Genomic DNA, 27,540 nt, shown 5'->3' with positions numbered 1-27,540 from the left:
CAAAAACGGATCAAAGGGAAACAAAACCTCTTTTCGAACTCTATCCCTCCAATCATTCCTACCCAGATATACAGACAGAGTTTAGCTCTCCACACTTCACTTCCTCCCTCAAAAGATGTTAACAGCTCTCCCCTGCAGAGAGGAATCCAACTCAGCTGGGCACTCAGGCCCTTTCCTCGCTCCGGGTGGCCTGGCTGACTCTTCCTTGCAGTCTTTTCTCCTCTCACATCTCCCACACATCCTAAAACAAAGCCTCGTCTTCGCACACAGTCCCAGCCTCTCCTGATGCTCAGTCTGGAACACCTGTCACACCTGCACTCCCTTTCCACGGGGTTAACTCTCTCTTACTCTTAAGAACTCATTCAGGGCGACCCTCCTGAGAAACCCTTTCGACTTAAACGATCCGCCGTGTCCCCAAGTACTCTGGGTAGTTGATCTTTCTCCTGCGTGATTAGAAATTCCTTGAAAAATACATTACGGCACATCAATTTCTAGCTCTACGCAGAAGTGACCGAGAGTGAAGCGCACGCACACACTCAGGATGCTCCTACACGTAGCGCGCTAGACACAAACACACCCAGGCAGTATCCTAACAGGCACACGCACTCGCAAAACACATGGAGTCGCAGGTGCATTTTGTAGTAAGGATCCTCAACCCGGACGCCTGAAACCCCAGGAAACAGGAAGACGCCACCACTGCTCGCCCCGCCCTGTAGGCCCGGGTTCCTAAGACTCCGTGGGGCCGCGGCTGCACGCCTCCGCCCCATCATTGCAACCTGCCTTGTCGTTTCCCGACAGCTGCCTCCACCACGACTAAAACTTCAAGCTTCAGAACCATCAGGCCCGCCACAAGTTAGGCTTCCGGGATGTTGCCTAGGTTACCGGAGCCCCACCCCCATTCTCTTGCGTATATCCGGCAAGGCCAGTGCGCAGACGCCTCTCAGTTTGGCTTGTACTAAGGGATTACTGCCACTGCGGTACTCTTGCCTGGAAAATCCCATGGACGGAGGAGCCTGGTAGGCTGCAGTTCATGGGGTCGTGAAGAGTCGGACTTCACTTTCACTTTTCACTTTAATGCATTGGAGAAGGAAATGGCAGCCCACTCCAGTGTTCTTGCCTGGAGAATCCCAGGGGCGGCGGAGCCTGGGGGGCTGCCGTCTATGGAGTCGCACAGAGTCAGACACGACTGAAGCGACTTTAGCAGCAGCAGCAGCAGGGGATTACTGAAAGTGAAGTCTCTCAGTAGTGTCCGACTCTGTGTGACCCCGTGGAGTGTAGCCCACCCGGCTCCTCCATTCATGGGATTCTCCAGGCAAGAATACTGGAGTAGATTGCCATCTCCTGCTCCAGGGATCTTCCCAACCCAGGGATCGAACCTAGGTCTCCCGCATTGCGGGCAGACGCTTTAACCTCTGAGCCACCAGGGAAGCACAGGAGAATCACTACTAGCAGTAGTAAAGTCGCTAAGTCGTGTCCGACTCTTGCAACCCCATGGACTGTAGCCTGCCAGGCTCCTCTGTCCATGGGATTCTCCAGGCAAGCATACTGGAGTGGATTGCCATTTCCTTCTCCAGGGGATTTCCCGACCTAGGAATCGAACCCGGGTCTCCTGCATTGCAGGCAGATTCTTTACCGACTGAGCTATAAGGGAAGCCCAAGGGATTGCTAGGGGATCTCAAAGAGTCCGACACGACTGAGCGACTGAACTTAACTGAGGGGATTAAAAGGATTTTCTGTGTCCTGCCTTGGCCGGGTGTGCCAGAGCAGAGTTCCGGGCAAAGCTTTGGAGGATGGGCGTGTAATAGCATTAGTCAGGTTCTTGTGAATTCTCGAAAAGAAAGATGTAGCTCTCCACACCAAGCTTCACATATCACATTTACTTGCTTTTACTTGTGTTTATTCAAAAATGTTTATTAATACCTACCAGTGTGCCAGAGACTGTTACGGCGGGGTCCCTATCCTCAGGAAGCTTATGGTATAATAGGAAACAGCTATCAACAATACAAAAATAAAATTAAAACTGTGACAAGCGCTAAACATTAGGCATACTAACTAGATACTAAATTTACAGAATTATTTGAATTACTAGAAGGGCTGAAAAACAAGGATGAATAAGTTACCAAGGAAGGGTAAAGCATTCCTATAGGGAGAGCCACATATGCAAAGGTGTGTGGCAAGTGCAAGGGAGTGGAAGAAGTCCAGTATGTCTGGTGTTCAGAGAGCAGTGGGAGCTTGATGTATGTAGGTAAGGCTGTCCTAATTGGGGGAAGCCAAGACAAGCAAAAGCTGTTTGGCCCATGTCAAGATCTTTACAAAGCATTTCATTGATTAACAGAGTAAATTTGCTCCAATAATGCAACCTCCTTTAGCTCTTGGTTTTCAACTGAAAGGACACACCTGTACATGGGTCACCAAGTACATGTTCAACATCTTCTAGATGCAGAGAACTGCCTTCTAATAGTTTCTGCTCTCGTTGAGGAAGTTTGATATAGTTATATTAAATGGTCAATCAGTATAATCATTTCCCCCGCACACATACATCTTCAACTCCCTGCCCTTCTCTGAGTTACTGTAAACTTGGCAAAACCACAATCTTGGCTAACTCAATACTGTATTTACTAAGTGCCTATATCCTTGCAGGTGAAACTGGAAGATGAAAAACACTCAGCCATACTGACTTTAAATTCATGATCACAAATTTTAAATGGCCCTTTAAAGATGACTGAAGACTATATTATAGTTCTCTGCTCCATTAATTCTCTTACCCTCCTAGATGACAACTTTATACTTCCTCTTATGCTCCAACATCTCTTCTGTCCTGAGTCTCAGCCAGTGACCTTGCTCTCTACTTCATTAACAACACTGAAGCTATATGAAGAAAATATCCATAAGCTCGCATCACTAATTCAATCCACCTATCAGCATCTTTACCCATGAGCCTGCTTTCCAAACTCAACAAAATCTGAAACACAAAGAATGTTACATCAAGGTACGTAATAATCAAATCCAGTGATAAAAAAATCTTAAAAGCAGTCAGAAGACATTACAGAGAAACAAAAATAAGGATAACAGCATATTTCTCATTAGAAATATTGCGAGTAAGAAAACAATACATTAAAACATTCTTTTAATGTATTAAAAGAAAAAAGCTGTCAACTAGAATTCTAAATCTGTCAAAAATATATTTTTTAAGTGAGGGAAGAAAAGATGCTTCCTCACATAACTAATAGAATTTATCACCAGCAAACCCCCACCCACACTATGAGAACTGTTAAAGTAGATACTGCAAGCAGAAGGAAAATGATACCATATGCAAATCTGAATTTATACAATGAAAATGGAAAATGGAAAATCTACACTGGAAACAGCTACAGGAGTAAATATATAGATTATTTTTCTTACTCTTAAAATCGCTTTAAAAAATAATTGACTACTTTGGACTTCCCTGGTGGGCCAGTGCTTAAGAATCTGTCTGCCAATTCAGGGGACTTGAGTTCGATCCCTGGTCCAGGAAGATCCTACAGGCCTCTGAGCAACCAAGCCTGTGTGCCACAAATCCTGAGCCTGCATGCTGCAGTTACTGAAGCCTGCACGCCCTAGAGTCTCTGTTTCACAACAAGAGAAGCCACCACAACGAGAAGTCCACTCTTGAGAAAGCCTGCATGCAGCAAGGAAGATTCAGTGCAGCCAAAAATATATAAATAACATTTTAAAATATATATATATAATTGACTACTTAAACAAGTATAATCAGAATGTATTGTAAGGTTTATAATATATATATAAGTAAAATGCATGGCAACAATAACATAAAAGTCAGAGGAAGTATGTTATTGTAAGACACTTATACTATTCCCAATGTGTTATAAAATTACTTGAAGGTAGACTGTGGTAAGTTAAAGATGTATGTTATAAACTCTAAAGCTATCACTAAAATAGTAAGAATTATAGCTAACAGAGATGGTATCTATAAAAAGATATAAAAGAAATAATAAAAATAGTTGATTAATCTAAAAGTAGGCAGAAAAGTGCAAAAAAAATAACAGATGAGAGACAGAAAATAGCAAGTTAATAGATATACATTATTACATTAAATGTAAATAGTCTAAATACTTTGTCTATAAAACAGGTGATATGTATGCTTTAAATATGTGAAGTTTGTTGTGTGTCAATTATACCTCAAGAAAGCTGTTTATCTGGCTTTCTCTGGGTGGTCCAAATATGAGCCAGAAAACTCCCCAAGCCATAACAAGCCCCACTTCTGCTTAGCCCACCTCCAGTTTCTGCATCCCAGATTATAATCAGAGTATTTCTGAAGTCTTCCCGGTATTTCACTGTTAACCTTTTCACTCCCTGTTGTCTTTGAGACTCTGCCAAATGCAAATGATACTTTCTATACCAAATGCTGAATTAACAGTCTGTTTATTCTCCTGTCAATAGTCTTTGTTTCCACAACTGATCCTATTCTTTATGACATTTTTTTTAATATGGGGAAGACTCTTCTTCAGTACTACCTTGGGAAGAATCAGTTCTTGTACGTTCTGATTTTTGAAATGTAGAAATGCCTAAGAGCACTGTGTGTTCAGTTGTGTCCAACTCTGCGAGTCCATGGACTGTAGCCCACCAGGCTCCTCGGTCCGTGGAATTTTCCAGGCAAGAGTACTGGCGTGGGCTGCCATTTCCTCCTCCAGGGGATCTTCCCAACCCAGCAATCAAACCTGCACCTCCTACATTTCCTGCATGGGCAAGCGGATTCTTTTACCACTGCACCCCCGGGAAGCTCAGAAATACCTACACTGGGCCGTAAACCATAAACACCTCTGCTTGGTAGTGAGGAGCAAAAAATAGGGAAACTGGCAGACATAACCAAATCATGACAATTCTAGGCAGATTGTTGCAGAGGTTATGGTTTGGCTTCCTGGACTGACTGCTACAGAGATTGTGGGTCAAGTTCTATTGTTATATATCATCTGGTCATCGTTTGTTTGAATATTCAGTCACAGACACCAACATGACCAGCAAACAAGATCTAGAGCAAATGTGATTTGTCCACCACTGCTCATGTCAATGAGTTGAGAGTGATTTATAAATCTTGTAGAGTTTACATCAAAACATTAGTTAATACTGCCAAAGTTAATGATAAATTCACCTGCTAGTCTTTTCTACTTGTATAATATTTTCTACTTGTATAATTCTCTCCATTGAGAAGACTGCTCTGATTGTTAGGATAAACAATAAGTCGGCAAATTCTCCAATGAGTCAGGTACAGTATCTGAACAATCAAGGGTGGTCTTCTTTTGTAGCTTGTATCTGTGTCAGAATTTCCATCGTTGATGGTTTATAGAATTAAAGTCTTGGTGCATAAACAAGTCTTAGAATACTATTACTAAAGTGCATAAAGTCTTGGTCTGAGGCAAACGAGACCATGCGTTCTGCCTGCAAAGGAAGTAGCAGCCTAAAGGGGCACAAGGAAATCCAAGAAAAAAAGACTTTATCACAACATAAAGTCAAAACCAAGAACTTACATATTTAGATCTCCAATAAATGTGGAAAATTCTGAAAGAGATGGCAATACCAGACCACCTGACTTGCCTCTTGAGAAACCTGTATGCAGGTCAGGAGGCAACAGTTAGAACTGGACATGGAACAACAGACTTGTTCCAAATAGGAAAAGTCATATGTCAAGGCTGTATATTGTCACGCTGCTTCTTTAACTTCTATGCAGAGTACATCAGGAGGAATGATGGGCTGGAAGAAGTACAAGCTGGAGTCAAGATTGCCAGGAGAAATATCAATCACCTCAGATATGCAGATGACACCACCTTATGGCTGAAAGCGAAGAGGAACTAAAAAGCTTCTTGATGAAAGTGAAAGAGGAGAGTGAAAAAGTTGGCTTGAAGCTCAACATTCAGAAAACGAAGATCATGGCATCCGGTCCCATCACTTCATGGGAAATAGACGGGGAAACAGTGGAAACAGTGTCAGACTTTATTTTTGGGGGCTCCAAAATCACTGCAGATGGTGACTGCAGCCATGAAATTAAAAGATGCTTACTCCTTGGAAGAAAAGTTATGACCAACTTAGATAGCATATTGAAAAGCAGAGACATTACTTTGCCAACAAAGGTCCGTCTAGTCAAGGCTATGGTTTTCCCAGTGCTCATGTATGGATGTGAGAGTTGGACTGTGAAGAAAGCTGAGCACCGAAGAATTGATGCTTTTGAACTGTGGTGTTGGAAAAGACTCTTGAGAGTCACTTGGACTGCAAGGAGATCCAACCAGTCCATTCTGAAGGAGATCAACCCTGGGATTTCTTTGGAAGGAATGATGCTGAAGCTGAAACTCCAGTACTTTGGCCACTTCATGCAAAGAGTTGACTCATTGGCAAAGACTCTGATGCTGGGAGGGATTGGGGGCAGGAGGAGAAGGGGACAACCGAGGATGAGATGGCTGGATGGCATCACTGACCCGATGGACGTGAGTCTGAGTGAACTCCGGGAGTTGGTGATGAACAGGGAGGCCTGGTGTGCTGCAGTTCATGGGGTTGCAAAAAGTTGGACACAACTGAGCCACTGAACTGAGCTGAACTGAACTGGAATTGTTTGTTTAGCTGTGAAAAGTTAAGTCAAAAATTGACTTGCTAATGTTTCACTAATATACTTTTTGTTTAAAAATTATTACAGAAGACAACTTAGGTGATGCAAACAAACTATATGTAACACTTCATGAAGTAGACAGTCTCCTTGTGAAGAACCACAAAATGGAGTTGAAGGAAGGAAGCTTTTATTGGCTACAGAAAAGAGAAAAATAGAAAATATGATTAGCTGGGGCCACACACAGTTGACCATGTTTGGGTGAGAAGGCCAAGAGCTGGCTTGCACTTAGGGATTGACTGACTAGATATACTACATTTCCGGTAAACTGGAGCATTTACAGAGATGAAAAAGTTATCTAAGTTTTGGTTTACTAATGTGGCACCTTTGGCAGGAGTGACTCCATCTTGGGCCTAGAAAGGTATTTCAACAGTTTTTAACAGTACCTAATAAGGTCCCGTCCATTAAGGTTCAAGAGAGACTTTTTCCAGTCTCTCCTCCAATAGATGAAATTTCTTAGTTGATGATCATGAAAAGTCAGTCTATGAAGTGTCAAGGGAAGCTACCTTATCAAGTTCACCATAGGACTGGGTATAGCACATGACTCCCTTGCCAAACCACATCTGCATGCAGCAGAAAAGAATCTAATATCAGGGGTGAAATTTCTAAAAGTATGTGCCTTCCTATTAACAGTTCATAGGGATGTAACTAATGTGTCTCTAAGACATACGAACAAAAGGGCTAGTGGGAGTAACTTTGGCCAAGAGAGCTCAAGGATTTCTGAGAGTTTTCCTAACCTTAATTTAAGGATTTCATTGGTCCTTTTGATCTTTCCCAGAAGTCTGTGGGTGGTAAGGATAGTATAGTTTTTGAGAAAGTGTGATGCCTTATTAAGTTCTTTCATAGTGGTTCATGAAATTGTGTGCCTTGGTCAGTTGACATAAAAGTTGGTGTAACCCAAGTTTGAAACACAAAATCAAGCAGCATTTTAGAGACTGCAAAGAATGTTCAGCAAAGATTTTTAGCAAGGAAATGGTGTAACCCATCCTAAAAATAAATAAATCCCACGGAGAGCAGGAGCTGGATAAAATCCATCTGAAGGTGTGCATAGGGTTCCTGGCCATGCCTCACCTTTACAGTTGTTGCAGGATTATATTGTTCACAAGCTGCACATGTCCCCAAAATAATCTCAGCTGTGTTTTTAAAGTTTTCCCACCAATGCTGATTTAAAATAGTAAGTATTTTGTCCTCATCATAAGAGAATGAGTAGTGTCGTGGAGAAATTCAGCTAATATCCATTTGAAGTCAAATGGCCATCTTGAGAGTCCCAAGTTATCTAAGTTATCACTTCTTCCATTCTTCCTTTTCCAAATTATAGGCAGAGTTTTTGATGTGGATATTTGATCATGGCTTCTTTGACTCGGTCCAGAGATTTACCTTTGGGAGTTTAGTTAATAGCATAACCTTGGTTAAGCCTGCTGGTTTGGCAAAACAATCTACTAGAGCATCTCCTTTAACTTCCATTTGATCTTTTTATCTCTGGCACCATGGGCTTCAAACTTACAATAGCCATCTCACTGGGAAGTTGAAGTACATCTAAAAATTCTTTAACTAGTTCTCCACTTTTAAGGGGGATTCCAGCAGAAGTGAGAAATCCTTTTTGTTTCTGAAATGTCATGTACCAACCACTCCAGAAGCATACCTGCTATCTGTATATGTGTTTATTCTCTGGTCCTCAGCTAGTTGACAATCTCTAATAATAAGTGTTTATAAATTCTGTCATCTGGATTAGCTTTCTCTCAGGTAGAGGACTGTGCTGATAGATTGAAATTAGTGATAATGTGATCATCTCCAGTTTCTATTTTGAAGTATGACCCATCAACAAATATTATATCAGGATTCTCAATGGGAGAATCCTCTCTAATAAAGTTTAGCAAGGTATAGAAAGGCTCTAATTGAAGCAAGCCAGTTTGGAGGTTCCACTTCTTCTGGTCAGGCCAGAAGAGTGGCAAAATTCAGGGTGTTGCACAGTTAATGAGAGACAGAGAAGTAACGTGAGAGGGAGAAGTGAAGTGAAGTGAAGTGAAGTCGCTCAGTTGCGTCCGACTCTTTGTGACCCGTGGACTGCAGCCCACCAAGCTCCTCCGTCCATGGGATTCTCCAGGCAAGAATACTGGAGTGGGTTGCCACTTCCTGGCAATAGAAATTCATAAGAAGTTAAGTGACTGACTTAGCAGTGTTGTATATTCTTAGTCAAGTCTTTACCCCATGTAGATCTATAAGGTCAAGCATGGAGCCTAGAGTGAATTCAGCAGGAGCATCAACAAGATCAGCAGTGGCAGCATTGCACTAGGACAAGGGTCAGCCTCACAACTGGAGTAAGAGTAAGGCTATGGTAAGTGGTGGGTGTCTGACGGTTCTCATGATGTTCATTTAAAACACCGAGTTTTGTCTAGAACACTCATGTACAAATAGACAAAAGTGTTTGCTGTTGTTATTGTTTTTCGGGATGTCTAGGGAAACAGACTGGAGAAGGCAATAGCAATCCACTCCAGTACTCTTGCCTGGAAAATCCCAGGGACAAGGGAGCCTGGTGGGCTGCAGTCCATGGGGTCTCGAAGAGTCAGATACGACTGAGCGACTTCAGTTTCACTTTTCACTTTCATGCATTGGAGAAGGAAATGGCAACCCACTCCAGTGTTCTTGCCTGGAGAATTCCAGGGAAGAGGGAGCCTGGTGGGTGCTGTCTATGGGATAGCACAGAGTCGCACACGACTGAAGCAACTTAGCAGCAGCAGCAGGGAAACAGACTATTGAAGAGCTTTCTTCAGATTCTAGACGGCTTGTTTAATACTTGGGCTTCCTAAAGACAGTGGCTCTTACTGAAGACTTAGCCATTTCATAAAGAGATGTCACAGTCTTAGAAGAACTTGCTGAAATATTTAGACGTCATCTCAATTGAAGCTTTATGACAAGTCTAGGACAGGTTTGGGATAGTCTTCACCCCACCACTAGAGAATGTTTTTCCCTCCTTTAACTGGGTCATGCTTTAAATAATGGACTATGTTTTGACACAATGCAATTTATTTTTTTCGAAACTTTATGCGCCCATTCCACTAAGGCTGAGAACAAGTAAATGAAATTCCTTTTACAGGCTTCTCTGAACAAAATAGAAGATCATCTACATATTCTTATCAGAACTGAATCACAAGGGCAGTTTGAATCTTTTACTTCCTGATTACAAACCACACCAAAAAAGAGGGGCTATCAGTGAACCCCTGGAGCCTAGCTGCCCATATTTGGGTGTTGGCCAGTCAGTTGAAGGCAAAAAGACATTGACTATCCTGGTGTAGAAAATGCACACTGAGAAAGACAGAGTAATAGTCTGCTGCAGTGAAGCAGGTCATGTGGGAAGAACTGATGATAGCATAGTATTTAAGTTAGGTAAGTCCCTTGGACTGCAAGGAGATCTAACCAGTCAATCCTAAAGGAAATCAGGCCTGAATATTCATTGGAAGGAACGATGTCGAAGCTGAAACTCCAATACTTTGGCTACCTGATGCGAAGAACTGACTCATTTGAAAAGACCCTGATGCAGGGAAAGATTGAAGGCGGGAGGAGAAGGGGATGACAGAGGATGAGATGGTTGGATGGCATCACCGACTCGCTGGACATGAGTTTGATTAAGCTCCAGGAGTTGGTGATGGACAGGGAAGCCTGTCATGCTGTAGTCCATGGGGTCGCAAAGAGTCGGACACGACAGAGTGACTGAACTGAACCGAACTGGAAGGGGAAGAAAGGATAACAATTGTATTGATATCCCTGAGATCTTGAACAAATCAATATCTTTGTCCATTTGGTTTCTTTACAGGCAGGACAGAAATGTTACAAGGGTTAGTGAAGGTTATGAAAGGCCTTTAGATATAAGGCCCTCAACCACAGATTTGAGGCTTTCCTTTGCTCTGTGTGTGTGTGTTAGTCACTTAGTTGTGTCTGACTCTTTGTGATGCCATGGCACCAGGCTCCTCTGTCCATGGGATTCTCCAGGCAAGAATACAGGAGTGGATTGCCATTTCCTTCCCCAGGGGATCTTCCTGACCCAGGAATCGAACCCGGGTCTCCTGTATTGTAGGCAGATTCTTTTGGGGAAGTTTAGATAAAGAGTTTGGTAGGATTTATCTGGACTTTAATAGATTTCATTCAAATTGTTTTTCTTATGCCAATTCCCATGAAAATTTTAGCCCATAGGGAGTCTGGTAGTATCAAGATCTTCATCTGGAGTACACATGAAATATAGTGGAGAAGGGAAGGTTTATACAGAGCAGACACAACTTGATTATGAATAGGCAACCCCCTGAAACCTGAAATAGTCCCTCTTGTGGGCATTTATATTACCCTTCCACTTGCAAACTATATCCCTCCATAATAAATATATAGCGGTGGTATCACAGAGCAGGAAGGAATGTTTCTGAGTCAAAGACTCAAGGGTTGTAGTTATGGAAGAATCTGTGGGTTATCTGAAATACCTATCACTTGTGTGCTATGCTTACTCCAAAGAAGAGACTGAACAAAGACGGCAGGACTTGATGGAGAAAGATAGTCTTGTGAGAAGATATTTTCTAGTTTCATCCTTTTGTTTGTTGATGATTGAATTATGGTCTATGGTCCAATCAACATTTATTGGAAATGTTTGAGGCATGGCTTTTAGGAGAGTTTGACTTGAATTGATGGGCCTTTTGTTGACCCTGAGGTTTCTCATGGAAAGAGGGATTCTGTAGGTCCCTCTCCACATCAGTCCAATCAGTTTTGCAATCCAGAATTTAGCATCATAAGGTTCTGATCAACATGAGTACAAGGTGATATAGGTCAGGTAACCCTGGGTCATATGCACCAAAAGAATTCCAAATTCTTCCATTAATATTTGCTGATATTGCTTAGGTTCAGGGAAATTTTTCACTATAGTTGCTAGATCCCCCTCTGTACAAGGTTAAATTTTACTGTTGTCTGTATACCTAGCTTATGGGAAGGATGAGCTCTTAGAAGTAACTGGCATTGGGGGATTTTAGAAGAGTTGTTGAGAAAAGGTAGGTAGTCTGGACAAGATGGGGAGCTAAGATCTCACATGCCACATGTGCAGAAGAGAAGAGAGTAGAAAGATAAGAGGAGATGGGGGAACTGGCTATAGGAAGGCAACTGGAAGACAAGGAAGGGGAGGACTTGCTATGGAAATGAGTCTATATTATTGTTTAAGTTTGTCAAATTTGTTAATTAGCTTTGTCCAAACAATCTTTTAGGGAAGCAATTTTTTAACGGTTTTATTTCAAGTCTTCTGCAAACCAGTTTAAAAAAAATGCTTTCCATTAAGTCTGAGAAGTTTATTTTCTTTTTTAAGGTGCCTCTCAAATGAAAGATTTTGTGTAAACCCAATGTTCCACACAGTGGCCATTGAAGGCCCAGGTCATCCTTGGTGCAGTTATGCCATTTGAAACACAGGTGCAAGAGTTAGAACTGTAAGGACTTCTGTGGAAGTCCAGGAAGTAAGACTCTACGCTTCCACTGCACAGGGCACAGATTAGAAACCTGGTGGGGGAACTAAGATCTCACATGCCACATGTCCAGAAAAATTTTTAATTAATTGAGTAATTAAAAAAAATTAGAACTATAACGAGCGGACTTATGGTATATAAAAAGTAGGAGTCTTTCTGGAAGAAAGAGAGGAATTCGACTTAGCTGGCCCTATAAGACCTAACAATAGTCAGTTGAAAGTGATGCTGGTGCACTTTGAGCCCCCAGTGTGATGGTGCACATGCGTGTGTTCAGTCACTTAGGCGTGTCTGACTCTTTGCGACCCCATGGACTATAGCCTGCCAGGCTCCTGTGTCCACGGGATTCTCCAGACAAGAATAGTGGAGTGGCTTGCCTTGCCCTCCTCCAGGGGATCTTCCCAACCCAGGGATCAAACACGTGTCTCTTATGTCTACCTGCATTGGCAGGCAGGTTCTTTACCACTAGTGATACCTGGGAGCCCCAGTGTGGTGGTAGCTGCTTCCAAATGTAGACCCAACAACCTACACCTCGAGGCCAGTGCAGAGTCAGAAAGAAAGCTCTCTATGGATCAAAGTCAAACTCTCAGAATTAAAAAAAAGAAAAAGAAAACAACAATAAAAACCCTACAAGGACAGTCTTATTTAGGCTAAGCAACTTTAGTTCAAAAGAATGCCAATCCAATGCCAGTCCAGGGAGGACCATACTGGTCTGTGAGACTAGCTTAAACAAAAGGTTTAAAAGGTCTATGCTTGTACTCTCTTCTAAGACAAGCAGCACTTCTAGTTATCACAACACAAAACAAAAGTAGAAAAGAGAGCATTAAAAAAAAAAAAAGGATTAAAAAATAAAAGAATGGCCTGAATCCACCAAAGATGTCAAACAAATGGAAACCAATAGCAAAACTGAGGTATCAAACTGAAACTCAATAGCCAAAGTACTCAAAGCAAAGAGCAGAGTTCAGGCTTGGTGCTGAATCACCAGGTCAACACATACAACTGGCCCCAAGGCGCAGCATTCCATGAAATCTGGAGTTGGCGGTGACAGGCAGTGCAGACATCCCTATGGAACTTTCAGGAAAACTATGGAAATAAAGACCACCCAAAGAAAACAACCCACTCCAGTGTTCTTGCCTGGAGAATCCCAGGGACGGGGGAGCCTGGTCGGCTGCTGTCTATGGGGTAGCACAGAGTCGGACACGACTGAAGCGACTTAGCAGCAGCAGCAAAGGAAACAAACCGAGGTTATTTATTCAGAGCTTGCTATAGTGAACCACCACCTGTGTTTGGCAGAGACTCAGGCAGACAGGAAAGCGGGAAAGCTTTATACAGAAAAAAGGACATGTTCAGCAGCGCTCTGATTGGATCTTGATGGCGTGGAGAAGCTAGGGTCAGGTGCATTTTATGGTTTGTGGAACATATTTGGGTTCCTCTGATTGATCCTGAGTTGGAAGCAGGGCTAAATTTGGAGAAGTTGGCAGTCACTGACCAATCCTGACTGTTTTGGGCCATCTGGTACAGTTTGTGGTTTGGTTTCCTGAACTGGCTGTTGCAGAGGCTGTGGGTCAGGGGTCTCTTCATGTACGGTCTGGCCATTGTCTGTATGTTCAGTCTCTCACAGTGAAACCTCGGCATTGTAGATATTTTTAAAACCTGGCTGATTGACCATGTTTCATTTTTTAGCTATTGAACTTTAACTGTCATATAGTAATATTTGGTTGTATAACATTTTATATTTTTGAATATAATTTCAAACATATTCTTCCTCCCTTTTATCCTTACAGCAATCTTGTGAAACTGGAGAGGTTAATTACCTAAGGTCATTCATTGGATTGGGGCTTGAATTAGTAGTCAGTCATAGCATAGGCTGATTTGCAATATAACACTCAAGTTGTCTGGTATAGATATCATCTATAAAGGCTTTAAAATAGATCTTTTGGGCTCTGTATGATAAACGGTCTGTTCAAATTGCTTCTAAATTCATTACTTAAAATTAGGATAAAGCCTTAAAGAGTCATAGCTCCTTTCAAATACCTACAAGGCTGTCATGTGGAAGAAGGATTAGGTTTATTCCTATGGCTCCAGACAGCAGACCTCACACCAGTGAAGAGAAGCACATTTCAATTTAAAATGTGAAATATCTTTCTAAGGGCTTCCCTGGTGGCTCAGACAGTAAAGAATCCTCCTGCAATGCGAGAGACCTGAGTTTGATCCCTGGGTTGGGAAAATCCCCTGGAGAAAGAAATGGCAACCCACTCCACTATTTTTGCCTGGAGAATTCCATGGACAGCGGAGCCTGGCAGGTTACTGTCCATGGGGTCACAAAGAGTTGGACATGACTGAGCAACTAATTACAGCTCACAGCCCTCTAAAGAAGGGGCCACCTTGTAAACGGGCCAATTCCTCATCTTTCTTAGTGTTTGAGTAAGACTCCATGATCCTCAGTTCAGTTCAGTTCAGTTGCTCAATCGTGGACTGCAGCACGCCAGGCCTCCCTGTCCATCACCAACTCCTGGAGTTCACTCAAACTCATGTCCATTGAGTTGGTGATGCCATCCAGCCATCTCATCCTCTGTCATCCCCTTCTTCTCCCACCTTAAATCTTTCCCAGCATCAGTCTTTTCCAGTGAGTCAGTTCTTCACATCAGATGGCCAAAGTATTGGAATTTCAGCTTCAGCATCAGTCCTTCCAATGAATATTCAGGTCTAATTTCCTTTAGGATGGACTGGTTGGATCTCCTTGCAGTCCAAGGGACTCTCAAGATTCTTCTCCAACATCACAGTTCAAAAGCATCAATTCTGCAGTGCTCAGTTTTCTTTATTTATAGTCCAACTCTCACATCCATACATGACCACTGGAAAAACCATAGCTTTGACTAGATGGACTTTTGTTGTCTCTGCTTTTTAATATGCTATCTAGGTTGGTCATAACTTTCCTTCCAAGGAGCAAGTCTTTTTTAATTCATGACTGCAGTCACCATCTGCAGTGACTTTGGAGCCCAAAGAAATAAAGTCTGACACTGTTTCTACTGTTTCCCCATCTATTTGCCATGAAGTGATGAGGCCGGATGCCATGATCTTTGTTTTCTGAATATTGAGTTTTAAGCCAACTTTTTCACTCTCCTCTTTTACTTTCATCAAGAGGCTCTTTAGTTCTTCTTTGCTTTCAGCCATAAGGTGGTGTCATCTGCATATCTGAGGTTACTGATATTTTTCCTGGCAATCTTGATTCTAACCTGTGCTTCACCCAGCCCAGTGTTTCTTATGATGTACTCTGCATATAAGTTAAATAAGCAGGGTGACACTATCCATGATCCTTCACCTCTAGAAAGTGCTTGAACTGGCCAGGCCAGTTAATCTCAAAGGGAATTACAAACACCAAGTTTATGAAACTTTTTTAAGTTATAAAAAGAGACAGACATTTTAAATACAGCAGTTTCACATCACTCAAATTCTGCTTGAAATTATGTTTCTCAAAAAAAAAAGAATCTCAGTTCTATTTTAAACTTTACCCCCCAGACTCTTCTTTGAATTAGCACTTTTGTCCTCATGCCCATATATTTTCAAAAATATTTAAGTAAAAAATGTTTTTAAAGTCTTAATAAGAAGTCATCTAAATCTATCTACATTGTTTTCTGATCACCCAACTGTATATCAAATGTATTACACTCCTTTTTTGATGTTTTAATAAATTGTAGGAATTCAATGAAGTTTAAAAAAGAGAGAGAAACCCTTTCGATTGAATGGTAAATGCTGGGATTTTAATCTGCAATCTTAACTCTTTGAACATGATCTTTTTTCTTCTTTGTGGCTTCTTTTTTTAATGTTCCCTCAGGTTGATCTCAATTATATTCTCTTCCAGTTTACAAATAACTTGAAGCTGAAATGAAACAGAGTCCTCCTGATCTGGGATTATCTAGTGCTCGAAAAGGATTTGCCAGAGATCCTCTCCTCATTCCACTCTTTTTTTTTTTTAATTTTACTTTATTTTTAATTGGAGGATAATTACTTTACAATATCCTGGTGGTTTCAACCCACTCTTGACCTGCCTCTTCAATTGTTTTAAATTGAATCTCCTAATTTTTGCCTGAAGGGTATTTCTTTTGATTTGGGTTGTGGTTTCTCTCTTGAAAAACAATACAGAATCCTGGGGATTCTGCCGATCTAAGAGTCACTGCAGAGGCAAAGTAGACCCGAAGTTGGAGCAGAATGTGTCCTCTGCACAAATCCAGTTGCTCTGGGTCTTCTTGACAACTTCCAGGACTCGACTTAAGGCAGTGTTAAGATTGTTTTCTTTACCATATTTATTTTTATATGACTGTACATATTTACATATGTTCACATATGGCGAGGGAGAGGAAAAGTGATGACGTGAGGCTCCTTGAGATTAGGAGGTGATAAGGAAATAAAGCAGGTGACTGGGAAGGGAGAAGTGAGAATTCTGTTCGAGAAGGGAGACTTGAGAGTTAATAACCATCTCTCAGACGAGCAGGAGTTCTCTGCAGGTAGCAGACTGGAAATGCTGTTGCTTTCTGTTCCTTCGCTTGCAGGAAGGTGCATATTTATTTAAAACGGACTGAATTTCCTGCTCAATGGCTGGTCTTGATTCTTCAAGACTAGTGGGTATTTCCTTTTAATGTCTCCAATGCTGTTTTTTTTCTTTTTGAGGTTGAGGGGGAAGAGATCGGTTGAAATTCTGGTTGGCTAAGTGAGAGATTCTCAGAAATGAGAAAGGGGAGAGGAAACAGACTTAGAAGGCGGCAGGAGCCCCCGGTCGCTCCGCTTTGCTGCGCACCCACTACCTCCGCCTGGTGACCTTCCATGGAGACCCCAGGAGGCTGCATCAATATTTGATCAGCCTTTCGCCAGCGCGTTGCCAGCACTCGTCGGCGGGGCTTGCCAGGCATCTCCAGCGCGGCGCTGAAAACAGCGCGGGGCCGCCGGGGGCTTTGGGACCGGCTCTGCACTCGCCCCCTCCCACCGGGCCGCTGGGCTTGGGAGCGGCCGGGCCGCGGCGCCCACCATGCGCGGTTGCACGCGGCTGGCGCTGCTCTGCGCGCTGCCCTGGCTTCTGCCGTTGGTGGCACCCGGGCGCCCCGCGCCACCCCCAGCGCTGCGCCGCGACCCCCGCAACCCCGCCAGGGGCGCAGAGTTCGATCGCATCTACAGCGGGGTGGTGAGCCTCCCCACCGAGAACATCTACTCCTTCAACTACACCAGCCAGCCCGGCCAGGTAAGACACTCGCTCCCCGCGCTCCCAGGAACTTGCCCGACCTCAGAGCCCCGCCGCTGCTCTGGATCTCCGGAGAGTCGACCTCGGGAGACCTCGGGGACCATGGAACCCTCGTTCCCTTTCCCCTTCAAAGCAGTCACTGCCCGAGCTGCCGCATCCTCGCCACCGGCCTCGGGGACAACTCCGCCTCCGCTCCCGCCTCCGCAGCCTGGTCGCTGGCATTACTAGGCTTTGCAGGGTCGCCGGTTCCCCGCACCGTCTGCGGGTCTCGGTCCCCTGACCGGCCCTTCTCTAGGGAGCTCACAATTTTTAAAGCGGAGAAGGAAAATGACCACACCTCTGTTCCCAAGCCCCCGTGGGGAAGGAACCTCATCTCTTTTGGTTGATTCTGTCAGACCCTTCTATTCCATAGCGCCTGGGGAGGGAGAGCTGCTCAGAATCTAAAATGGGAATGTGTGAGAATGGACGAGAGCTGCAGAACCTCTGTGTGTGTGCAGGAGCCACTGCCCGCGTTTCTGTATCGTCGTCACACGCATGTGCTTCAGAGAAGCCAGAAGACCCTGCCAGAGATACCAGAGCTGAAGCCCTCAGCCGATCTGTGGAGGTTTTGAGTTTATGTAAGGATGGATAATTGAGTGCAAGTTCTAGACTATTTCTGACCAAAGTTGAGGTGAGACGAGGAAAGGAAAAGACTGTTCCAACATCTCTCCCTTTGACACATATACTCTGGTTGTACGATGTGAGAAAATGCATAGTTAGCTTACCCCCTCTAACACAGTGCCCTTTGAGGCACAGCGGAAAAACTCCCCAGTGTACCTGCCTCCGGTTCTTCTTCACATAAATGTCTGTGGATGACTGTGTGTATGATGTATACATTTGTATGAATGTGTATGTATCCCTGTTGGGCCAGCATTCCCGACTCCCTCGGGAAATTCAGAACCAGACTGATACCAAGATGTGCCTTCCTAACTCTCACTTAGGATAGAAACTCAGAAACCTGGTAGCTTGGAGTAGTATTGAGCCGGAGGGACCACCGTGCCCATCACCACTCCCAGACATTTCCCCAGTGCGTGTACTGAGCAAGTGTTCCATCTCCAGTCTGGCACCAGATCCTAAGCCTGGTCTTCACCATGGACCATGTCACCATATTCTTACCCTGTCCTGTCCCTCCCGGACCTTCAGGTCGTACATCCTAAAGTAAGCAGAGTGGTTTGTGCAGAGCCATTCCACCGTGGACAAGAGGGGGAGGGTGTCAGTTTTTACTTCTTGCTGCTACTGCTGCTGCTGCTAAGTCGCTTCAGCCGTGTCCGACTCTGTGTGACCCCATGGACTGCAGCCTACCAGGCTCCTCCGTCCATGGGATTTTCCAGGCAAGAGTACTGGAGTGGGGTGCCATTGCCTTCTCCATTACCCCTTACATTCCTCCTAACCCAGTTCTTCTGGTTGGATGTGCTGTATGGATCAGCTGACATTGCACTGAAGTATGTTCCCAGCCCTGTTACTGGCTCAGAAAAAAAAAAAGTCTGGAAAACCCCATGATCTCGGGGGTGTACTGTCAGTTTCCCTCTAAATCATTGGTAAGGAAACTCAAATGACAGATGCAGAGTAAGATCTAACATCAGGCTTTAATAGTTCTTACACTTCCGCTTAGAGATTGAGTGACTTTTTTTTTTTTTAAGCTGTTGTTTGGACCTTTTTGCCCGTAGTATTCAGTGAGTTCCCCTACCACAGCACAAGTCATACTGTTTGCAGTTAGGATGACCTCCTTGACTCTCCCAGAAAACCACGAGATATTGATACAGTTTTATATCTGTATTGCTACATTCTCTCCACCCTAGTACCTAGCACAGTGCTTGGCACGTATCAATTTACTAATGTTTTTGAAAAAATGAAAAATAGGCAGGAAAAAACCTTAAGGAATCTTTAAGCTACAACTAAATAAAATATATGCTTTGTAGTAGGTTGACTGTGAGATCATTTCAGATAGAAACGAAATTTAACAAAATTGTTCTGAGGTTATGCTCTTCCTATTTTGCCTTTATGTATGCTAAAATGCCCTTTATTTTGTGAAACAATGGTGATAATTAGCTTTTAAAATATCTTTGCATGATGCAATAAAATACTGACAGTCCCTAAATTTTACTAGTCTGAGAAATACAGTGGGGAACTATGGGACTCAAGTATTTTAATTATTTTAATGCCAATATGGAATAATATGAACCAGATGTCCTCAAATCTTACAGCCTTCTGAGACTTCTCTTTAATGTGCAAATTAGACAGTGGAACCCTCAATCCACTTACTTTGGAAAATTGCGCTTCTCTCTCTCTAGTCCAGTACTCCAGATGCTTTCTCCAGAGACGGCATTTTTCTGACCTAGCCATCCAAACCATTATTCTGTTTCTCTGGGTGGTTTCCTCTCTTCTTTGGCCCCTTTTGCCCTATTTTGGAAACTAGCACCCCCTCCTTCTAATACCATGAACAGAATCCAGTTGGATATAGCAGAATTTTACTGAAGGTTTGGAATAGCCCGAGGGAAGTGAATAGCAGAGTAGGTGATAGATTAAATCAGAAAGTAGGCGACAGACTATTTCTTGGGCTCCAAAATCACTGCAGATGGTGACTGCAGCCATGAAATTAAAAGACGCTTGCTTACTCCTTGAAAGAAAAGTTAAGACCAACCTAGACAGCATATGAAAAAGCAGAGACATTACTTTGCCAACAAAGATCCATCTAGTCAAGGCTCTGGTTTTTCCAGTAGTCGGGTATGCATGTGAGAGTTGGACTATAAAGAAAGCTGAACGCCAAAGAACTGATGCTTTTGAACCGTGGTGCTGGAGAAGACTCTTGAGAGTCCCCTGGACTGCAAGGAGATCCAACCAGTCCATCCTAAAGGAAATCAGACCTGAAAATTCATTGGAAGGAATGATGCTGAAGCTGAAACTCCAATACTTTGGCCACCTGATGTGAAGAACTGACTCATTGGAAAAGACTGACGCTGGGGAAGATTTAAGGTGGGAAAAGAAGGGGATGACAGAGGATGAGATGGTTGGATGGCATCACTGACTCAATGGACATGAGTTTGAGTAAACTCTGGGAGTTGGTGATGGACAGGGAGGCCTGGTGTGCTGCACTCCACGGGGTCAGAAAGAGTCAGACACAACTGAGCAACTGAACTGAACTGAGGTGATAGATTGAATCAATAGGTAATAGATTAAATCTAGGACTTCCCTGGTGGTCCAGTGGTTAAGAATGCGACTGCCAATGCAGGGGACATGGATTGATCCCTGGTCTGGGAAGCCCATATGCCATAACTACTACACCAAGCTCTGCTGCCCACTCTGCAACAAGAGAAGCTACCACAGTAAGAAACCCCTGCTCACCTCAACTAGAGAAAGCCTGCGCTCGGCAACAAAGACCTAGTGCAGTCAAAATTTAAAAAATTTTTTTAAATTTTAAATATACCCTTTAAAAAAATCTGAAATCTAAGCAACGCTGTCATAACAATTTACCAGCTATTCCCCCACCATAAGAAATGTCAAGATAGTAGCACTATTTTCCAGGCCCTGGCTTGTTACCATTTTCTTGGCCACCTCTCACCCCACATGCTGGCCTCTCAGTCTAAATTTTTGTTACTGTCTCACATCAAGCAGTTTTGCCTCCATCACCAACTCCACACTCTCTGAAGAACTCTGTTAAATAAAGATCTATGAACCCAAGAACAGAAGCTTGGCCATGACCTTTTTCCTTTAGCCCAAGCAAAGGTTTAGTCAGGGCTCTCTCTCCTACACAGGTCATTTCCCATCTACTCCTCTTCAATCCAACTAAGAATTTGGTTTAGACATAGGTATATTCTAACTGGAAAAGTGAAAAATATTGAAAGAAATACATAGAACAGTGTTTATATTTGTGCTGGTGGACACAAAGATTTTTACTTGGAAAAGACACTGGATATTTCCTATAAATACATATCTGAAAATACTGATTATAACACTGTAAATAAAGGAAGAAGAAATTAAAGCAGTGTGGATAAGTGCCGTCTAAAAGAAAAAAAAAGAATTTGATTTAGAAATAAAAAGGCTATTTTTTATTTTCTCTTCTTTATCTCATCAAGCCATTGATAGGTTTGCCATTACTTTTCCTTTATCTTGGAAGAGAAAGGCTATTCTGGTGGAAAGAGGAAACTGCCACGGGAGACTTTGTTGCTAATCTTTCCTGTCAGCCACTGCATCTCCCCTACCAAACTCTGTCTGCCAGAACTATTCAGCGAAGTGTGTCATGCTAATCAGCTAAGCAAGCACCAGGAAAAGTCCTACATGCCTTCCAGGCAAAGGAATGTACATATTCAGTTGCCATTAAAAGAAAAACCACTGAAAAAATGGAGTGACTGGTTTAAAAAATGGATAATGAAAATAACTATTTAAGGTACAAATTAGGCAAGATCATGGTTCATTTCAGTTCCCTGGAGGGACAGTGTCTGAAGACTCCCTTTAAGGGGCGAGGATTTCATTGTGTCAGTCAGGGTGTTCTATAACCACGAGGCTGGATGGAGCCAAACCAGAAGGAAATCACCTTGTTGAGAAAGTTGCCAGGGATATGTTTGACTGCGACATAGAGCTTAAAAGGTTTATTAGGACACGAGAATCTCTTGTAGAGACAGGTGGTGACAACAATCAGATATTTCTGTTTGAGCCAGATGGTGATAAGAAGCCCTTAAATAAAAGTTTGAACATCACCCAACAAGATGTCTTCTGTTTCAATAACAGAATTCATCGCATGCTATAGATTTTTGAATTTGAAATGTTTCTCTGGACGTAGTTTGTTTATTAAACTGAGACATTTATTTTTTAATGACATAAACGTTTCTCTGCCTAAGGAACAAAGCTTGGTTTTATTAATATCTAGCAGTATCTAGAACCAGTTGTAGCAGCTTTTCAGATCCTGATTCAAAAAGCCTATCCACTTCCCATGAACAATGAAATACCTATCAGCATCGCAGGACTAACTTCTAGCCATGTATATTACTGCCTCAAAGACGCCTTTAAAATCTTGATGCCTCGGCTCTCCCCATCTTGTCTGTCTCCCCTGTGTTCTATGTATCCTGCAGCAGAGAAGCCGCTCTGCTGTCCTCCCACACCTCCTTGCTGAACTGGACTGGTGGTTGTGTGTGAAGAGAGATTCATCTCCTTAGCACAGTATCGGAGTGGCTGGTTACTGTCTCAGTCAGCACGGACTGTTAGAGTACCACAGACGGTGCCTTAGAGAAAAAAAAACACTGATTTCTCACAGTTCTGAAGGCTGGGAAGTCCAAGATCAAAGTGTTGGCAGTCTTGCATGTGGTGAGAGCTGGCTTCCGGGCTTGTAAACAGCACTTACAGATGTGTCCTCACGTAGCCCAGACAGCAGAGAGAGAAACAAGCTTTCTCCTGTCTCTTCTCTCCCTTTTTTTTTTTTAAATTTTAAAAAATATTTATTTATTTATTTGGCTCTGCTAGGTTTTAGATGTAGCACTCAGGATCTCTAGGTGCAGTATGGAGGATCTACTTCCCTGACCAGGGATCAAACCCAGGCCCCATCATAAGGACTCTAACCTCATGATCTAATTACCTTCCAAAGGCCCTGCCTTCAAATTCTCTCACCCTGGGGAGTAGGCTTCAACTGATGAATTTGAGGAGAGAGGGTACACAAACATTCAGTCCATAGCATTACCTCTTACATTTTTCCTGTGTGGCTCTGAAAAAAAAAAAAAAGTATTGACATGTCATAAGGGTGTTTAAGGGAGAAGGCAGTGGCACCCCATTCCAGCACTCTTACCTGGAAAATCCCATGAATGGAGGAGCCTGGTGGGCCGCAGTCCATGGGGTCGCTAAGAGTCAGACACGACTGAGCAACTTCACTTTCACTTTTCACTCTCATGCATTGGAGAAGGAAATGGCAACCCACTCCAGTGTTCTTGCCTGGAGAATCCCAGGGATGGGGAGCCTGGTGGGCTGCCGTCGGACATGACTAAAGCGACTTAGCAGCAGCAGCAGCAGCAGCAGCAAGGGTGTTTAAGAGGCTGACATTACTCCAGTTAGGAGTCTGATTTTATGGAGGACCCATGTTCTGCCTGCCTTGACCTGATAGTCGTATGCTAAACTGTATAATGGATTCTGTGTGTGCTGTCCAATATTTTAGTCACTATCCACACGTGACTATCAAGCATTTGAAATGTGACTAGTCACAAAATGAGATGTGCTATGTAGAACACACACCAGATTTTGAAGACAATGTGAAATAAACAACATAAAATGTGTCATTAACATTTTATTGATCAAATATTTGTATATATTCAGTTAAATACATCAGTAAAATTAACTTCACCTCTTTCTATGTTCTTACTGTAGCTTCTAGAAAATTTGAAAGCAAAATGTGACTCATATTTTTATTGGACAGCACTGGTCCCAGGACTACAAGACTTTAGAGAAGTCATACACCCTACAGATAATTTTGTCAGAGGAAATGAGGCTTGAAAAGGTCAAAATAGATAAGTAGAACTTGGATGCGAACAAAGAAAGGGGAAGGACTGTTCAGATACAGAAGAATATGCCCTATTTCTTCTTTGGCAAGACTGCCATCAGAGGTTGGTAGTAGTATATATTCCTACCAGGTGACACTGAAAAACCTAAGCCACCCCATTTTGTTAAAAAAAAACTCCATTTTAGAGTTCTGAGGAAAGAGTCTTTGGAAATCCCCTGACCTCACCCCACCACCTGCGAGCCGATCAGATCCCAGATCAGGATCTCCTGACTTTAGGTTCAGGACTTATGACCTGCCCGGGAAATTCGAATTAAACCCGGGAAATGGGAATCAATCAGAACCTGTGGCCAGCCCAGGGAAATGAAAACCAATCAGAACCCAACACCTAACCCTTCCACAGAAGGTAACCAATTAGACGTCTCCCAACCCGGAAACTCCCACTTTTTGAATTTTTCGTGTGAGAATATCCTATATAAGCAATGTAACCCAGAGTTTGGGGCTCCTTTCCTTAACCGCTGCATCTGTAACGGTGGGAGCCCCAGCTCGAGCTTGGTAATAAAAACTCTCTTGCTTTTGCATTGGATACCGGCTCCCTGGTGGTCATTGGGAGATTTCGCGACTTGGGCATAACAACACATAATGTCTAGTCTCTTCTTGTGATGACAGGCACCATTGATCACGATTGTCTAGTTTCATTAATTCATTAGGAACAGTAAGATAATATTGAGTTATGTCATTTATTTTTTCATTTCTGAGCCAGAATATTTTTGTCTGTCTCTCTGAATTTTTTAAATTGAAGAATGGTTAATTTACAACATTGTATTAGTTTCAAGTATACAGCAAAGTGATTCAGTTTTACATAAATATGTATATTCTTTTTCAGATTCTTTTCCAGCATAGATCATTATGAAATATTGAGTGTAGTACCCTGTACTATATAGCAGGCCCTTGTTGTTTATCTACTATCTCTGGGTGGTGAGATTACGGAGAATTTTAATGTTCTTCTCTGTACTTTCCAAACATTTCACAATAAATACAATAAACATTTCATAATAAAAGTAAAAAAATAACATTTTACTTTTACTCAAGGCAAGGGAAGCACTGACTGGGGCAGTGTTTTATCCTTGTGTGTTCTACCCTTATGTGTTTTTATCCCTTTAACTACATGAGATCCTTCAGCAAATTCTCTTGCCTCTCTGAACTTTATTTTTCCCACTGATAAGAGGAGAAGATTGCAGTTCTGATCCTTATTCAAGAACTAAGGTTCTGTGTTCTTTTTTTTTTTTTTTTTTACCATGTATGAGATTGTAAATTTTTTTAACTATAGACTTGAAATTTCTTGCCAAAAAGATTTTCTCTTTGTCATATAAAAGCAAGTAAATGGAAACTTTAAATTACTGTTTCCAAAAATCTACTCTCTTTTGTATGCTTTGAGGGGTTTCCCATAGGGCTCCTCACTGCCTGGAACTTGGTTTCCATGTGTTAGCTGATATATCCCCTAGGTCTTTCCTCTCAGCTTGACCTGAAGATACCATGAAACCTCTTTGTTGCTAGAAGTGCTAGCATTTCTATCTTCATTTCAAATAGAAGTAATCACACCTTGTTGATACTATTACTCGTTGCCATGCAGCAACCCAGAATATGTTAGCCAGCTCCTCCTGCATTGTGTAACACTGAAGCTGACTGAAGTTCCATCTCAACACATCAAGATGGTGCATTAATGATTTAAAGGCGCATCTAATGAGCTATTAGAATTGGACCTCACCACCCTTTCTGTTTATTTGGTAAGAAAAATATCAAATATACCATGGGCTGCCAGATAATACATTCACAGTCCTTTCTATTTTGCCTAAAATAAAAATAAATTTATAAACATTGATTTTCTTCTCTTGAATATTTTGAAAATGGAAACTTTGAGGTTTTCTGGTACATAGTTGGTAATACAAACCGAAAGAAAACTGAAGGACTTGTATTTTGCTCAAAACCTAAGATCAGCAATAAGAGCATCATATTCCATTAAGTCCTCAGCCTAAGATCCTTTGGCTTTTATATATAATGTTTCTAAGAATGTGGGTAAAAATTGTATAGGAGAAGCAGTTGATTTACATGTTACAAGATAGCACTTCATTCCTAAAAAGCAAAGCTGAGTCTTATGTAGCAAATTTAACTTATATAGTAAATTTTATTAATAATAGCCTTAATTGAAATTAATTTGCTGTACTAAGTAATTACTTCAAGTTTTTATTCCCCTTACCCGCTCAGTTTATTTGAAGTGACAGTAACAGCCAAAGAAATTGATTTTACTACTGGCAAGAAGTTATGTGCAGACGTTAATTTTGTTACAAGATTTGACAGGGAATTTTCAGTTGGTTGAACAAGAAGAGTGAGGCTGGCTTGAAGGTGTCATATTGAGAAAATGTGTGCAGAGAAAGCTGCATATAAGTTTTCTCTCCTGATAAGAAACTGGTAGAAATCCACTTCCCTGTCATAGTTCCCAAGACCTGGGACGTTTTCTCTCTATCCCTGGTGGCTCAGTGGTAAAGAATCTGCCTATGATCCAGGAGCCACAGGAGACGTGGGTTCAGTCCCTGGGTTGGGAAGATTCTCTGGAGAAGGGCATGGCAACCCACTCCAGTATTCTTTCCTGGAGAATCCCATGGACAGAGGAGCCTAGAATCCCAAGAGTCAGACACGACTGAAGCTATTTTGCATGCATGAACCACTGAAAAGCTCTTGAGGGGCTAGCTGTCAACCCATACTTTGAAGGAACTTTATTTTGGACCCAACCTTCAACAGTTGATCCCAAGGATGGTTGGGGTGTCAGTATATAATTATGGAAATGTTGCCTATTTAAAAGTTAAGATCACCTATGTTTTGGTTAAACTTTAAAGTATTTGAATAAAATACTTATTTTCCAAAAATGGTGACAAAATTAAAGTTTATCTAACATCATCAAGTAACATGTTGTCCTGAATAAAAACATCCTTTGGCCTCCTGGGAACTTACACTTGATACTGTGAAGAGTGTAGATAAAAATTAACCTCTCTTTCTGCCTAATCTGGGATGCAAAAGATTTCCAACTTTGTTAGCTTCCTCACTGTTTTCCTGTATGTATATATTTTTAACTAAACTTTATTTTTCAAAGCAGTTTTAAGTTTATAGAAAAATTAAGCAGAAACTGCAGAGAGTTCCCATATATTCTCTCTCCACCCACACAGTTTCCCTTATTATTAATATCTTGCATTAGCATGGCACACTAATGATGAGCTGATATTAATGTAATATTGCTATCATATTGACCTTAATTATTTATTACAGTCCATAGTTTACATTAGGTTTACTTTTGGTGCTACACAGTTCTGTGGGTGCTGAGAAATGCATCATGTCATATATCCATCATTACAGTAGATTATACAGAATAGTTTCACTCCCACAAAAATCCCATGTATTCTACCTACTCTTCCTTTCTTCCTTTCTCTCAGACCCCAGCAACCACTGATTTTCTTTAGTCCTTTTAGTTTCACTTTTTCCAGAACATCACATAATTAACATCATACAGCATGTAGCCTTTTCAGACTTGCCTCTTTCACTTAGCTTTCAAGGATCCTGCATGTCTTTTCAAGACTTGATAGCTTATTTCTTTTTAGTACTAAAT

General features: G+C 42.2%; 2 protein-coding genes across 9 annotated transcripts in view; one reads left to right on the top strand and one right to left on the bottom strand.

Moving 5' to 3' along the window:
- The window catches only part of SPICE1 (spindle and centriole associated protein 1), a 76,572-nt gene extending 59,085 nt beyond the window's left edge, over positions 1-17,487 (bottom strand). For 2 of the 7 annotated variants that reach the window (XM_040224034.1, XM_040224043.1), the window contains exon 1: positions 17,410-17,487. In XM_040224034.1, coding sequence (XP_040079968.1) covers positions 17,410-17,472 — 63 coding nt within the window. In that variant the 5' untranslated portion in view covers positions 17,473-17,487. Of the gene's footprint in view, positions 1-780; positions 878-17,409 lie in introns of those variants that run through there. The other 5 variants (XM_040224048.1, XM_040224063.1, XM_040224056.1 and 2 more) reach the window with 4 other exon arrangements.
- SIDT1 (SID1 transmembrane family member 1) overlaps positions 17,159-27,540 on the top strand; it is a 109,120-nt gene continuing 98,738 nt past the window's right edge. For both annotated transcript variants that reach the window (XM_040224116.1, XM_040224124.1), the window contains exon 1: positions 17,159-17,368. In XM_040224116.1, coding sequence (XP_040080050.1) covers positions 17,159-17,368 — 210 coding nt within the window. The remainder of the gene's footprint in view (positions 17,369-27,540) is intronic.

This window comes from Oryx dammah, unplaced genomic scaffold, assembly GCF_014754425.2.
Source record: "Oryx dammah isolate SB20612 unplaced genomic scaffold, SCBI_Odam_1.1 HiC_scaffold_2, whole genome shotgun sequence".
Classification (NCBI taxonomy): Eukaryota; Metazoa; Chordata; class Mammalia; order Artiodactyla; family Bovidae; genus Oryx; species Oryx dammah.
The sequence above is the reverse complement of the archived record's forward strand: the minus strand, read 5'-3'. Positions and strand labels throughout refer to the sequence as shown.